This window comes from Patagioenas fasciata, chromosome 13, assembly GCF_037038585.1.
Source record: "Patagioenas fasciata isolate bPatFas1 chromosome 13, bPatFas1.hap1, whole genome shotgun sequence".
NCBI lineage: Eukaryota > Metazoa > Chordata > Aves > Columbiformes > Columbidae > Patagioenas > Patagioenas fasciata.
This window is the reverse complement of record NC_092532.1, coordinates 18,772,130-18,788,437: the sequence shown is the minus strand read 5'-3', so window position 1 is coordinate 18,788,437 and position 16,308 is coordinate 18,772,130. Positions and strand designations below refer to the sequence as shown.

At 37.5% G+C, this 16,308-nt stretch overlaps 1 protein-coding gene across 1 annotated transcript; it reads right to left on the bottom strand.

Annotated features, from left to right (window-relative positions):
• Positions 1 to 410: 410 nt before the first annotated feature.
• Positions 411 to 14,720, bottom strand: GPATCH1 (G-patch domain containing 1). The gene is made up of 20 exons (XM_065848603.2): positions 14,571 to 14,720; positions 13,417 to 13,551; positions 13,048 to 13,133; positions 12,463 to 12,623; positions 12,015 to 12,112; positions 11,793 to 11,851; positions 11,236 to 11,481; positions 10,485 to 10,632; positions 9,741 to 9,820; positions 8,532 to 8,736; positions 7,627 to 7,914; positions 6,279 to 6,460; positions 5,867 to 5,994; positions 5,469 to 5,602; positions 4,976 to 5,145; positions 4,114 to 4,318; positions 3,271 to 3,381; positions 2,636 to 2,760; positions 1,965 to 2,113; positions 411 to 720 (listed from the first exon to the last, which is right to left on the bottom strand). The coding sequence occupies exons 1-20, from the start codon at positions 14,647 to 14,649 to the stop codon at positions 699 to 701; spliced, it is 2,811 nt and encodes a 936-aa protein (XP_065704675.1). The 5' UTR covers positions 14,650 to 14,720; the 3' UTR covers positions 411 to 698.
• Between the last annotated feature and the right edge of the window lie 1,588 nt (positions 14,721 to 16,308).

Genomic DNA, 16,308 nt, shown 5'->3' with positions numbered 1-16,308 from the left:
AAGCAGCTCAGTATTATTTATATTTAATTCTAGCAGATGACAATTGCTTTTTAAATGTACTGCATGAAAGAAGTGGTATAAACAGTTTTCATTATAACTACATAAAACATGGCAGACTAACAGTGCTAATATTTTCATACATTAGCCTTAATAATTTGTGTCAAAATGACAGTTTATTGGTTTAGATCTGCAATAGTAAACACTATATACAATTCGTGGATGTAAAAATAACTCCAAGCACAGTCAGACGCTGCAAAACTGCAATGCGAAATTCTGCATTAGACTGATTAAAAACTTGCACCCAATATGTATTTTAAATCGCTTTAGTTTTTAACTTCAAAACTTAATTCAGATTGAAACTTAATCTCCAGAATTTTAGAGGTCCAACGCAATGACTTATCATACAAAAATGATTTGTAATACTTAAGTTTATTAAAATATCTTGTTTCATGTTAATTAAAACAGAGCCTGCCGTATTTCAGATTACGTTGCCCAAAAGGGTTCAACATTCCATAATCCATACATTTTGAACACATGAAGCATCACAAAATAAACATATGCACATTTACTTTCAAACAAATTCAATATGAATACAGTATCTACAGTGCTTTAAAGTACACATGATTGATCTACCATCACAGAGGAGATCAAAAACTGGAAAATGAGTCACACAGCACTGAAGAAAGCAAACCACCTCTTCAATACTGAAGTTGTTTTAATCTAAAGGGGAGAAAGAAAAAGCAAGAGGTCAGACTGAACAGTAACATACGTTAAGAACATCTAGTTACTTCACATTTCTTAAAACTTAGTTTAAGAGAGAGATCTGAGTTATGTGAGATAAAAACATTTTGTTTGTGATGTAAAGAGAGACAGGCAAAGACTTCCAAAATTACTGCTTGTACAAAAAAGTCCAACTCTCTCGTACAAAACGCATAAACACATATTTGAGCTCTTTAGAAATCCAAGGAGAACTAGTTTGTGGTTGTGCTGTTGTTGGTTTTATTTTTTTATGTTTTTAATAAGAAAACACCAGTACATGACTGAAGCTCAGTTTCAAAGGTATGGAAGGCAGAGTCCTTTCCAATGCCAGCTTTTCCACTGGAACATGTCCATTCCACTCAATACCTAGACCCCAATCGTTTTGCCATTAGGACAGCTAGATACAGTATTTCAAATAAATACCTTGAGATCTCTCAGCTAATATGACACACTAAACAGAAGCGAACGCAGTGACCGTTCCACATGGGATGCACTTGAAGTTGACTACGATCTGAACTAAAGATGGTCACTTTTGTTTGTACTTTACTTCAAGTGTGTGAGCAACATGAAATCGCAAATCGTTCAATTTTCACATTTCTGTTGGTTCTATCTTCAAGTCTTTAGTTTACAAAAATGTAACAGCAGTTTAAATTTAGCAAACATGTACGTGACCCAAGCATTGTTCTGCTTGCCTCACTGCTCCTTGCTCCAGCACAGAATTACCTTAAGCATCAATACCACACAATGGATCTACTTCAATCCGATCTTTCACTGATTATCAACAAACTGAAGCAGACAATGTTGCTTCCAATGTTTCCAAGTAAAGAGAAGTAGACGAAGCAACAAAAATATGAATCACCACCTCCACTTGTTCAATTTTTAATTCCCTTTCAAAATACCTTCCCAAAATACCAGTCACCCTTAACTACAACCTCCACAATCTAACAGAGCTGTGTATTCAGTGCCCTTTACCTTAAGAGGCTTGGATCCTAAAATTAATTACCCTCTAGCTTAGGATGCCTAATATTTGTAATCTTTCCTCACTTTATAAAAAAAAAGCGAGCAGTATTTTTTTTTTATATTAATAAAGAGACTGGCTCATCCATATTTGCTGCAAACAGGTTCACTAGAATGACAACTCATAAACTGAGCCTTTGGTTATCCACTGCAAAATTTGCAAATGTTTAAGTAAACTTTCTGTATACCTTCTCAGAAGTTCTTTTGGTGACAAGGCTGTGGTATCTATATCACTAACGCTGTCACTGCTGTCGTCAGTGTCTGAGCTGCTGCTGTCTTTTTCTGATTTTTTATTCTTGTGTTTTCCTTTGTTCTTCTGTTTCTTACGTTTCTTTTTCTGTAAAAAGAAGAGAAATAATCCTTATTTAGTTGTGAAAGACTTGAGTTTTTCTGAAAGGCAACAGCAGTGAAAAGCTGATTTGGTGTAGACTCCAAGCTTAACTGAAACTGAACACTTAACAATGACTCTTTTCTACTGCTTACACTGAACTAAAGAATACATACCAAAATCACCCATTTCATCCCAAGCACTCAACCCTCCCAAAATAGAAATTTCACTATTATTATTTGTACACAAGCCTTGAAGTATAAGCAGTTCCCAGAATACGCCTGACATCTTCAGTGTGCAACATTAAACAACCCGCAAGATACAATCTGTAGTCACATTGTATATATGGAAAAAGCAGCATCCTACTTGGAATATTTTCTGTTCCAAAGTTCAGGTTTCAAGACACCTGAGAAACTCAGTTGTTTAAGTTCTAGCCCCAGTACATCCATTTTCTACAACCTAGCATAAATAATAAAAAAATTTTGACTGGCAGATCAAAGAATCAATAAACTGTTTATTTAAATTAATTACCTTTTCCTTTTTGTGTTTGTGTTCTCTCTTGGTCTTGTGTTTCTCTCTGGTTTTCCTATGTTTTTCTTTCCCACTAGGCCCAGGAAGACTTGCTGGCACCACTGGCTCTCCTTGCCAAGTAGGGCCTAAAGCACAAAGCAAATGTGGAAACAAACAAACCAAACAAACGAACCAATCAAACCAAAAACGACAAAAAAAGGTAATTTAACTATTAAATTATGTATGAAGTTTAATCTAATAGAATAGTTTGAAAAATAATACAACAACAAAAAAAACCCACTAAAGCTTTCAAATGGAAATGCAATGTCTAAAACTCTTAACTGCAACCTTCCTAGTGTAGTTAAAAGCCTTTGCAATCTGTTATGAAAAGAAATTGCAAGGCTGGTCCTATATTTTCCCTACCTTTTTTTATCATTGCCTCTGTAGAGCTATTACAAAGTTGGTACACAGGCAAAGAGGTTCCTGCTACTGGATCACAGCACAATAACAAAGCATTAGAGATGTCAGTTTGACACAACACAAGCACTGAAGGGGTAAATTGCTTGTTCACAAATATTTTTTAAAGAGAAATACTGTATATCTTACATACAACTTCAATGCTCGGAATTTACCCACTAGAAGTCTACAGAACCTACCAGAAGAAAAAGCTGGAGGCAACTTTGGTCCAAATTCCTCTGATGCATCCAGTTCCTGCTTTGAAGTAGGCAACAAAGAAATCCCAACATCACTTGTAGCGGCCACATTCTCTATGAAAAAAGAAACCAAACAAACAACACAAAAACTTCTTACATGAAAGGAAACTAAGGTTACAGTTTTTTGAAGAAGTGCTGAAGAAAGTTAAAGGAGGCTTTCTAAACACCTCTAATTGATCAGCATCCTGTATCTCTTTGGATGACTTTGGCCAACTGGATAGCTGACATTCTGAAACACATCAACACACTGGTGGGTTTTGGTCAGTTGTTTTTTTGTGTGTCTGTTTTAAATCCAAATTGTCCTTTTACATTACACAATTACTAATTAATTTATCAGTGCATGTGTTTGCTTTAATTTATTAACACAGGACTACTTTTCCATTACTTAGAATGAATAAAAGGCCCCACATATAAAGCCAATAAACACTAAAAGTTAGATGTTAACAGAACCAACAGTGACAGTTAAGTGGACAAAGTATTTCTACTGTAAGCTAAGCATATTGAACATTTTGTTAATTCAATGACACCCTGAAAATATGGGAACTTTTTACAACTAGCTTACTAAATTTTACTACGTAGGATAAAAGACACATGACAATGTAAATAACACTAACATGCAAGGCCTTGTTCAGTGCTGTATTATTCACGTTTACTACATGCCCAGCTCCACCAATGCCAGATGATCTGCACAAGGGCACAGCACTGTCCTACCAGTCCTGGAGTATTTGATTCATAAATGAAGTTTTTACAACTTATTTCTAAAAGTGAACATCCATTAAGTAGTACCTTGTGCATTAGATGAAGAACTGTCTGGTAGATCAACTTGCTTGGTGGTTTCTGAATCTATAGCTGAAGTCACTGGTTGCTGTTCTTCATCACTCTCTTCTTCAGAGGAAGATGATTTTTCATCTGATGAACTCACAAAGATGGCCTTAAATAAGTCCATGGATGGTCTGCTTTCTTCTTCCTGATCCTTATCTTCATTTGCTACCTGCAAACCAGCATCACAACAACTGTGTTTAAACACTAAAATAAACTAACAATCTCTCTCTGATAAGTAATAACTTCAAACAAGCTGATATGTATTTACAACACACTCAAATACCACAATAGCTATGAAACACAATCTTAGGAACTGCTAGTCTAAAGTTTGGAACACTGCTAAATTAAATCAACATCCTGTAAAGGGTAGTGCAATTTGTGCTACATAGACATTTGAATATAGATCCCCAGATACCAAAAATTCTAATTAATTAATTCAAACTTCAATTATACAGTACTGAATTTAAGCAAAAGGAAAACGTCACCTTTCACTCCAAAGTATATACCCTCCTTCATTCAAAGCAGAAAAAGGCATAATCTGTCTGTGAGCAAAGTGGGTGTAAGAGAATGAATTTAACTCCCAAACTGCAGAGCTACATTTTTTCTTAAGCTGCTATTTTAGGTATAGCCATACTTGCTGTCCTCATATGCTGTGTTTTACATCTCACAGTTATAACCTCAAAGTTCTCCAGAGTACAATCTCACATCTTTGATCCTGACTTGGCTCTTCTGCAAACTGATCTGTATTAAATCAATCTATATATCACCAAACCTTATTTCAGGGTTGTGAAGGTTTACAGCTATTCAAACATGGTTGAAAACTCACCTCAGTGGGAAGAGTTTCACTCGGCCCACTTCCACGTTCTTCCGTTGTTGGCACTGGTGGCTGCTGCTGAGCATCAGCTTTTGATCTCGCAAGACTAATGAATTCACTGATAGAATCCTTTTTCTCCTTCTCTTTATCTGACACATCCCATCTTGAAGGTTTCTTTGGTTCTAAAAGCATCCCAAATATTTAAATCAGTTGCATGCCAAATTATCCTGTATCTCATGGCCTACTTGATTTTAAATTACTCTGCTTCTTCAGTATAATCTGACATTTTTAAACCTTTCTAATTAATATCTGACCTATACAGGCCTTCTAGGTAGAAGAAATTAGTATAATATCATGTACTTCAGTTTATTAATTACAAAAAAACCAACCCATAAACAAACAAACCCCAAAACAACAACAGGTGGGTAAGTTCTTTATGACAAAGATGTGCTTTTTCTATACTATGATCTCATTTATAGCTAAATGAATAAAGAAACAAACTTACTGTTGAGACTGTTATTCTGTTGGATTTTTTCATTTGGTGGTTGAGTTACAGATGTGGTGGGCTCAGGCACAGTTAAGAAATTAAACACAGAATATTTGTCTCGTTTCACTGTTGGTAACCCAACAATCGAAGAACTAGTGGGAAATAAAAATGTTTGTAGGTTATTGTTTTCAACACAGAAAAGGTTTCAGATTATCTACAAACAAACTGAAACACCTACAGTAATCCTTAAAATGCTTCCTATTTTGTCAGAGATCACCATGGCACAAATAAAAACATTAGGCAGTTCTATATTACTTCTGACACAAAAAGCAAGCATCAAGACAGATTTTCCACAAGCATATGAAAAACTCTGAATTTTCAAAACGCGTTAAAAATATCAGTATGAATCATCTTACTCAGGATATGGATCAGGAACATTAAATCTTTTACACAACAGCTTTTCAGGATGCCATTCAAACTTGTCTCTTGTGAGTTTACCAAACATGTTCATCTTCACAGCAGTTTCCTTATCGTCAATATCACTCTGAAAAAGTCAAACATTTATAGCTGCTAAATAACTAACAACTCAGTGAATTGGTTATTACTGTTGTAAGACTAAGAACAGGAGAGAAACACAAATATTTAAGTGCAGTTTAACAAATCACCGCTTTGGATGCAGTGAGTGTTTTCAAAGATTTGATAAACAGAGGGTAACAAAACATTGACATTATATATACAAAAGAGTTTTAAAGAAAAAGAACTTTTAAAGTCAGGGTTAAGGCAGCAACTGCAGTTCCAATGTACTAAAAGATTGGAAACAGCATGTACCTCTTGGTCCCGCGGAACTTCTACTTTGTCAACATCATCTTCATATTTAGCCCGAGTAAACCTGGATGAGAGTGTTGAATTTGAGGATTTGTAGAACATTGCTGCACGGAAGAACTCCTCTTGTTCTCTTCCTCGCTCCCATTCTGTCATATTTGGGTCTAAATGATGCTCCAATGTATCTCCTGTAAGAGGAGGAGAGAAATGCTTAGCAGAGATAATAGCTTACTTAGGCCTGATGCTTTCCAAACATAAAATAAGATAAAAAATAAACATCGTTGCAACTATTTAATGAGTATTTAGTTTAAGGATAATATTCATCTCAACTGTGTTATTCCTTGGTAAGGAGGTAGTTTTTCAAGACAGCAAGAGTGATACCATTTGCCAAATGCAAGACAGATATTTTAAATAATTTTACTTGTAATGATAACTCCTTGCTCATTACCCTCTAAGGAACATTCAAAATAGGTGTTTAAAACAAAATGTATAGTCCAAAGCTTTATCAAACAACTAAAACAGAACAAAAGAGTTAACCAGTAAGTAAACCTGGCCAGGCTTTGGTAACCTCAGAGAGCTTTCTGGTATATACAGAACTTGGACACAGGTTTTTGTAACCAGTACAGACCCTGTTTAAAGCAAGGGGTTCACACTTGCTGCCAGAAGGAATGGGAAATAAAACCAGCCAAGCAAAGACACTCTTGCAAGCAGAATCTTAATCACTCAAGTTATTTCTCCATTTTCACCATTACGACTAAAGAAGCACTTGCAGTCATAAGAGGACACTCAATTTTACAGAGGCTAAGACTCAGTCCTGAACAGAGGAACTCAGGTAGTCTGTCCCAATGCAGTAGCCAGGAGAGGCTACTGACCAGGAAACCTTTTTTCATATAGTGAAAAGGATTATTTTAAAAAATCCTAAAATAACAAAACTGGGTATTCTACTGGACTCTAAACCCTTTCCTCTGCAAAACTGTACTGGTGCCCATTTTCCTCTTCCCCAGTAAACTCTTTGTTTTACAAATTCAAAACCACACTAATCCCTATTTTATTTTAAGACAATCTAGATTCACTTGCTGCTGCTCATGTCCCTAGATCAGATTTCAGCTTTTTACGCCTTACAGAAAAATCACAGTCTTGCTGACACTTACTGAGCAGTTTTCCTGAAGTCAACTCAACTAAATATCAGTAAAAATTTATTTTAGTATTGGCCCTAAAAATAAGTAGAAGAAGAAATGCTGTGGAGTTCAGGGAGAGAACTCATAGTGAACACAAAATGCATCAGGACCAAAAAATGGGAAGAAAAATTCAAAACCAGAAAAATTTAAAAATTAAAATTAATCTGCTCTGTTACCTTTTTCTCCTTGTTTAAGACTTTTCACAAAGTTTTCATATCTTTTTTGTTTTTCTGGATTTTTTGCAAATGGTTTGAAATCACTAGAACCAGCATCTGCCAACTGCCCCCCCAACAACATTTGCCATTTGTGAGGAGCATCAGCTGGGGAGGCTGGCTGGAACCTGCTGTTTCGTGGCTGCTGAGGCAACGTTTTTGCTTTCATTTGTTGTTCAGATGCTTGTTTCACTTCTTTGAGTCTCTCTCTATCTTTCTCAGACAGATATTCCAAAACGGATGGAGCTGGACCTAAAACAAAGAAATAGAAATTAAAATTTCCTACAACTATTTCTGCCATTTTAGTGGAGGAAAAAAAACTACCATTATGCATATACCTTTGGAGAAAATGAACAATAAACAGTATATATATATATATAAGCAATCATCAGTATAATGGCAGAGAAGACAGATAAAAATTGACCACTATTGCATCTTCGATACTATTTACCACATATTTACATATTACTTCATAAACTTTACTATTGTAGATAAAAATGCAAAGTACATTTACAAATTAACTTTTTAGTAAATTTACATGTATTTGGTGAAACTTCATTTTACAAGGAAAAAAAGCTTCACAGACTACTATGTTCTGTATTCCTAAGGCCACAAAAAAAAGGAAAAGAAAAACCAACACAACAAAACACACCACCACATGTACTTTGTCTTTAAAAGATTTTAGTCAATGAAAATACAGGTAGATACGTCAACAATTCATCTGTTGAGACAAAACTCAATGGTAAGGTATTCTAGCTAAGCCAACTAGATTTAGTACATTTATACAAGGCTAGGCCAAATTTTTACTGTTATACAAACAAACAGAAGACCTGAAACACAAGCACAGGTGTGGTCACAGGTATCAATACCTTTTAGACCCGTCTCTCCCAGTTGTTCCCTCCTCTGAGCCGCATTCAAAGCATGCCTGCCATGTTGTGTCACAGCACCCTGAAGTTTTCCAGTCGATTCCTCTAATGCCTTCTGTAAATGGTGGTTTTCATTCCCAGTTGCAATCACAGGTCGAAAGTAATGGACTGGTCTGTAATTTCGTGGCAAGTCAGGTGGTGGATAAATCTTGGTGGGGGAATGACAAAACAAAAATCCACTAAGAAGAATTCACCTTTGTATTTAACACTTACAAACATGTTCCAGAAAAAGCCACCTCAATCTAAAAATTCCTCAATTTACATCTTAACAGTAGAAACAGAAATTATTATGCAAGCTATTGATTCTTTTAGACCCACTCAGTAAGTGGCATCATAATAGAAACTTTGGGAACAAACTATTACATACAAAAAAAAGGAAAACATGCACATCAAGCCCCCAGCAAAATTAAGACAGGAGTCTCAATATGCACTGCTTTTATTTGAGAAAATGCTCTTGGTATTGCTTAATTTTTTAAAGTAGAAGTCACCTGATTCAATCAATTAATCTGACTATTGAGTACTTCTGTGCCTGCTGTATTTTAAAGTTTTTCCAAGTCCTTTTCCCTCACATTCTTCATTAATTCTGTGCTTCCTGTATGATGCAATTTTACATAGCATACAAATGTTCTTCCTTTTTCTTCATTAGAAAGAGGACCATGTCATACGGTTGTCATTCTAATTTATGCAAATATATATGCAACAAATTATACAAACCTACAAATAGGGCTAAAAAATTAACCTGTGACCAAAATAGTGAATTGGATGAAGCACAGGGCTTGATTTTTACGGAAAATTGAATGCTACATCTGAAAGATCTAGAAGCAAAAGATACGCTTTATTTTTTTATTTATTTCAAAGTTAAATCAAACCATTCCTCCAACTCTAAGCCAAATAACAATGAATAGCATGGAAGGCATTTGTTCCAAGTCCGTATATAGGCAAAGTTTAAATTCATCCAGTAGTCTAACAAATTTTAGCTTTGTCTGGAATAGCCTTCAATGCTTTAATTTTGCTCATTCAGCAACCTTTATTGCTGACCAGAACTTTTATTTTTAAGAACATAAAAAACATTGAGCAACCGTGAAGTCCATACAGCTCAAGTGTCAATTTGCTGATATTATTCTTAATAAAAATATATCAATATCTGCTTACCTTGTTTGGAGTTGATGATTTTGATGCCAAGGAAAAACCATCCAAGATTTTGCCTATATATTTCACGTCTTTATCAGATCCTACAAAATGACCATAGAGGTGGTCAATATCTAAAACACGTATGTTTGGCAAAAAGCATTTTTTCTGAATATTTTCCATGTTCAATATATTTTATGGAGCATAACTGTAGTAAGATGAACATGGCTAGTATTGAAGCAACAGTACCACTATCGTGTGTAGCTAACAACACCACAAATGCCATTAATTGTTTGCAACTAACATCAACAGGTACTCTAGAAATCACTACAGTATTTCATGCACTTCGAAGTTGCACTAAAAAGAAAGTGGTATCAAGATAAAAACTTACAAATGTTATTTGAAAATATGCAACTATATCTAAAAAAAAATTATCTTTTCAAGTATCGGGTCATATTTTGTAGCCATGATTCAATAATCATTTGTTTCCTTCAGTGGAACTGAATGTTGTATATCGCAAAGCAACACATACTGTCCTTTTAAAAATATAAATTGGGGGGTTCAACCTACAATTTCCAAAGCCCTCTGCTAATCCCATTATTTTCAGATTTGAACACTTCAATATAGAAGGAAGACTAGAGGAAATTTCATATATCAGGGCTAGAAGATACCAGTCCACTGAAAATGTAAATATTTGGAAAGCAGAGACTACACTTATGTCCCAAATACAAATTACACTAGCTCTTTAGATAGAACTACGGTTCTTACTTTTTTTGGATCTATACTGCTTAGGTGCTGTCCAGCCATACAAGCCATCTCCAGGTTCCTCATCTTTGAGAACTGTATCATATTTTGATAGTGTTTCAGTTGCATAAATATCATCGTCTTCCTCCTCTAAAGCTCCTACACCAAAAGCCTAAAACATATTTTAAATAAAAAGTCACGTGTCAAAACACATCTACATGTATATCTATCCATCTATATCATACAAGATGCCCAGTGTACATATATACACCAGAAAAAATGTACAGCTTCACACAAAAAAGTGCTATCAACTAGTGAAAAAAAAACCCAACAAAACAAAAACAAAAAAAGAACCCTCAACCAAACACAAAAGCAAACAAATTCCACTCTCTTGGCAGGGAGGGAGAGTGAGTTTGGTCTGTACAGGATGACAGCAGCCTAATTCCACAAGGTAACATTTGCAGTCTGACTAAGAGCAGACTAAGTTCTCAAAAGGAAATAAAACATAAGTTGGCAGAGTGAGGCATATTATAGTTCTCTTTGACAAAACTGATAAGTGACGGCATTTAAGAGTTTCAGGATTTGCCCTTATCTTCATATTATGTATTAAAAAGAGGCAAAATAGAAAAAAAAAACAAAAACAACTGTTCTCAAACCAGGCTTAAGATTTCTTACAGTAACTCTACAATGACTAGGTGCCTTCCAAAGAAGACAAATCAAAATTTATTTAGATTTTACTGCATTAATAATACAACACATTCAAAAGTGTCCTTACCTGACCCGTAATACCGAGTTTTCTTCCTTTACTGTGTCTCAGATCACCAAGTAAATTGCTTGTGTCTTCAGAACTATCTGCGAAAAGATTCAGGTGTCCTCTTCCAGACACACCAAACAGAGCTTGTGAGGGGTCCAAACCCTTATAGCCCAGGCCATGCACATTCTCTTTTGGAGTCAAATCTACGGGCATTACATCTTTTGGTGCAAACGTCACATTCTCTGGCTGGTATTCATCCTCTTCATCCTTGTACAAAATAAAAGTATGCAACAGTAAATCTGACTACAAGTTTTGGATGTTGAGTTTTTACAACATTTAGTTAACATGAGACTAGGCAAGTTTGCATTTCCTAAATCACATGTGAAAATATGTATGAACTACGCCTGCTTATGTAGCAAAAGAATACATTTAGTTACATTAAAACCTTTCTTCACAATAAGCATAATGCATTTTAACAAAGCATCGAACTACAAGTTAAAATAGTGTTCAAAGACATCAAAGAAGCATTCGCACACATTCTTACATAAGTCAAGCAACAACTTTTGCCTGTTCAATACCTCAGAACCCTCAGACAGTCCAGGTGGTAACGCACAACCATATATTTTCACTGCAGGGTCTGTAAGGGACATAAGAGGATCATATTAAATTACAGTTCTTTATTAAATTTCTCTAAGATTAGAGAACCAAACCAAATAAAAGGAGGCTTAAAAATGAACTTTCTAATCAGTCTATGAATGCTGACTTTCTGTTAATGAGTTCAGGAACTTCACTGAACTTACCAGGTTTCTGCCTGCGTGGCTTTCTTTTGACTCGCGGTCCAACTCCTTGTCCTTCTTTCCAGCCCATTTTTCGTAACAGTTCAACCCCAATTGTTATTCTAAGAAGAAAACAAAAACAAACAAATTACCTCAAACCACATTTTTAATATTTCTTGAGAAAAAATATACATATGTATCATTCAAAATCATGGTTTTATACCCTACTTTAAAATCAAATCTAAATACATCAACACTTGCATATACCCAACAGCCCAGTTTGTAAATGTTTACCTGGTACAAGTCTGCACAGACAAAACAAAAATCCAGCGGAGGCCACTTTGAAAGTGTAACACTGCAGATCTTCCAGTCTCTTTCATGGATTACTGTGATCTAACATTACTTTTCTAACCAATACAACACTTCTAAGTCAAAGGAATTGTTTGGTTAATTTTTATTTACAATTACTTACTTTGATGGTCCTATTAAATCATCAAACGCGGTGGTTCCTGGAATAGCAGCAACTGCTCCTGCAATCTGTCTAGCTTTCTCTTTTATTCTGTCTTTAGCTTTGGATGCAAAATCATCTGTCGTTGTAATATCTTTTGGTGCTATCCCAAATTCACTAAGATCCTGGAAAATACAGACAGAATGGAAAAACTAGATTAAAAATGTTTCCCTCAAATGCTTACTTACTGTAATGTAAATGAAACAAGATATGACCCTCATATTGGCTAAACTTTTAAAGCAGTTTATACAGTTGTTTTTTCAATAACTTGCATGGTTGTATTTTAAACAGTTCCAAAAGCATTTGTATTTTCTGATGGAGAAAGTGAAAGGATTGAGTTATTGGGATTTTTTATGACTGAGATTACAGGACATTCCTAAGGGAATCTATGAAATATCCTATAGAACCTAGCAGTATAACACAGTATACAAGAAGGAACCTAAAAGTTACCTCCATTTGCACTATCTAAGTTCTTTAGATTTCATTGCCTGAAAAACTCACTGTCATGGCAACTACTTCCAAAAGATTTGTATTACTTTTTAAATTTACCTCTTCATCCATGAAGTCTTCTGGTCCAAGAACAGTTCTGTCTGCTCTCTTCTGCCGTGATGATACAAAAGCTGAAGGAGTCCATCCTTTAAAGAAAGTACATATTTAAGTAAGGTACTGTAAACTGCAACATAATATCTGAAAACAATTCAAACATTTCAACCTTACACCTTAAGGATACATCAAGGGAACATCTACAAAACTGCAGTCTAAAAAACTCAAGAGGAAATACCCTCAACAATACTGTTTCAACTATTTACAGTATAAGGAATAACACCAAAAAATGCTTTATGACAGTTAATTTGTTTTCACTCACATTACATTACAGTAATCAATTAACCCTTCCCAGAAGACAGGAAAATATCTAACCTTCCTTTGTACCAACAGTGTTAAAGTAACCAGCGGAGAAACCACCCGTAAATGCTCCATGGAAACGCTGATATCGTCCCTTTGCATCTTTAACAGTCTGTTCTTGAAGAGGAACTGGCTTTTTAATTCGTTCACCTACAATCAGATAAATCAGAAACTAAGTCACAACACTGTATGAAGAACGCACTCTCCACTTGCTCCAGACGCCATTTCTTTCTTGTGATTAAGAACTGGATCAAACAGTAGCCACTCTGAAGAGGAAAGCATCAGCAATTTACATTTATTCCCACCCTAAATATCTGTATACATTGTTGATGTACACTGCTAAAGTAAAAGCATTAAGTGTTCAAATACAAATCCTAAATTCTAAGGAGTTCTGAGAACACTTTTTTCCCGTGAAAAGAAGCTTTTAGTTGTTAAGTATGAAAGACCGCAAACAGGATTTCATCACTTAAGTGACTCTGTTGAGAAATTGCACCACATCAGACGTATCCAAAATGGAAACAAAACACAGAAGCTGTTGACTTGGACATAAACGTTTGCACCTTTAAAAAAAATATTTATAAGAATTAAGTGGCACAGGATCAGGAGTCACAGCTGTACAGAAGCCCTTGGATGATGTTGTGTCTGTCTCATGAATATTAGTGCAGGATGCCCACATTACTATAACTGCATACACTTGAGCTGTTACATTGGAACTCTGTCTTTTTTTTGAAGGTGTGGAGAAAGAAAGGAGAACAAGTGCCCAGCTCTTACCAGCCCAGTGCAGAGCCCCTGGGGTGCCCCAGGCCCACACCCACAATTCGGTGCGGTGCTGAGGGGCTGCTCACCCCGCACCCAAGGCTGCTTCACCCCGCGGCCCCTCGCCCAGGCACCCCCGGCACAGGCCAGCACGGCTGCCAAGGAGTTGGTACAGGAGAAAGGGGAGGCAGGTCTACACTAGACCCACACACCACAGCTTTCCCCAAGTGGAGGCCGTAAGGAAGCGAACAGCAGCTCCGCCCGAACCGAACCAGGCAGGCAGGCAGGCAGGCAGGCAGGCCCACCTCAACACCCGGCCCCAGCGCCTCACGCCGTGCTGCTCCCTAGCACCCGCCACAACGCTAGCCGGGGGCACCGTGGAGGAGCAGACGAGCTGGCGGGGGGTCCCTTACCCTCCTGCAGGGGCTGCAGCGCTGTCCCGTAGCTCACCACGTCCTCCTCCTCGCTGTCACTCGACTCGGCCGCCGCCATCTTGCCCCGACGGTGGCTCGCGCGGGACGACGTTGCGTCACGTGAGGGAGGCGGAGCCGGGCCGGGCCCTAGGGGGCGGAGTCGGGCCCTGGGGGGCGGAGTCGGGCCCTGGGGGGCGGAGCCGGGCCCGGCGTGGGCGGAGCGGTGGTGCTGCCGCTCGTCCCAGCGTCCCCTCAGGGGCAGGTTTGCTCCAGCGCGGTAGCTGGCGGGGCTGCCGAGCCCAGCGCAGTAGCAAGTACCCGTCCCGGTCCCCGGCGCAGAGGGTATTTCCTACGATAAAGCGGGGCGGGGAGCGGAGCCTGCTCTTGCCGCGCCAGCGGTGCAAGAGCTGACGAAACCCGGCGCTTCAGTGACCCCGCCAGCCCTTGCGGCCCGGAGAAGCCTGTGAAGAAATTTGGAAAGTGCTGCCGTGTGCTGCTGCAAATCAGTGGTCCAAGATGTTGGTGTGTTTAAAAATTAGTAACGCCAGAAAATGTGAGACACTCGATAACCCATTAGTGACCATTCGATCAGCTGCCCCGAAACGTGTAACGCGCCACATCCGGCCCCTCGCACAGCACCTGGCGCTGAGGAGGAGGAAATGGACAGCAAAACATCTATGGAACAGATTTTATCTGAATCAAGGTGTAAAGCAAACTCCACCCTGAATCAATATGGCCAAGGGGGTGTGGATTTATTTGAACTATCGTCTTTAACAGGTAAATGGCAAAATGTGGTGAATCACGTTGCTTCACAAGCTGTGAAAGAATGTGCACAGGAATCGGTGCAGAAGTCTCTGCATTCAAACCCTCACTAAAAGAGTTTTATCCCTCTACAGTTTCGGGTATCTCTGCATCTGTTTGGGGAGTCTTGTCTCATGAGAGAAACTTTTACTGAATGTATCTTATACAAAGACCACATAAGAACCTGTAATATTCACCGGTAGAACACAAGTGTTCAAAATCTGTGGCTTCCCACAGTGTTATCAATGAGAAACTCGTGTCGATTTTGGTTAACCTGATTTCTCAAGCTTACATTTTACCTTAATCCTCAGATTCCCTATAAGCACAATGTATTATTAATTAAAATGAACAAACACAAACAAACAAACAAAAAACTAATAAAACTCCAAAACAGTGCAAACCCAAACAAAAATGACATCATTTTGTGCTCAAAATGGACTCTGTCAGTCCACAACTTTTATCAGCAAGGATCAATAGTTTCTTGAAATCCTGGAAAATCACAACACAGTCTTGAGAGACTCCTGCCCTTATCAGATAAGACTCTGCAAGTTTAGTGGCCTATTCTCTAATCCAGTATTTGTGTTTGTATACACAGAACTGGTTTCTTTCAAAGTGAAACTACCCGAGTTTCTTGTGGTTTCAGGTTACCATAGGAGATATTCACACGGTTCCATGCAAACAGGGAGTAGTCTCTTTAATTTACGTCTCTAATTCACTTAGAAACAATAAAGTAGAACCCACAGACATTAATCTGCATGCATTATCTTTTCTCATCATTACTAATTAGGAAGCAGTTAGCTAGAACATACAGTGGCAAAATGAGTTGCCAGCACAGTTGCTGTTTCTCTTTGTTTAGGGAATAATTGTTCGTGAATAGTCAATTCTATGTGACTTTGATTTAACACACAGGCTTAAATAAACCTTTTTTGCACAATGT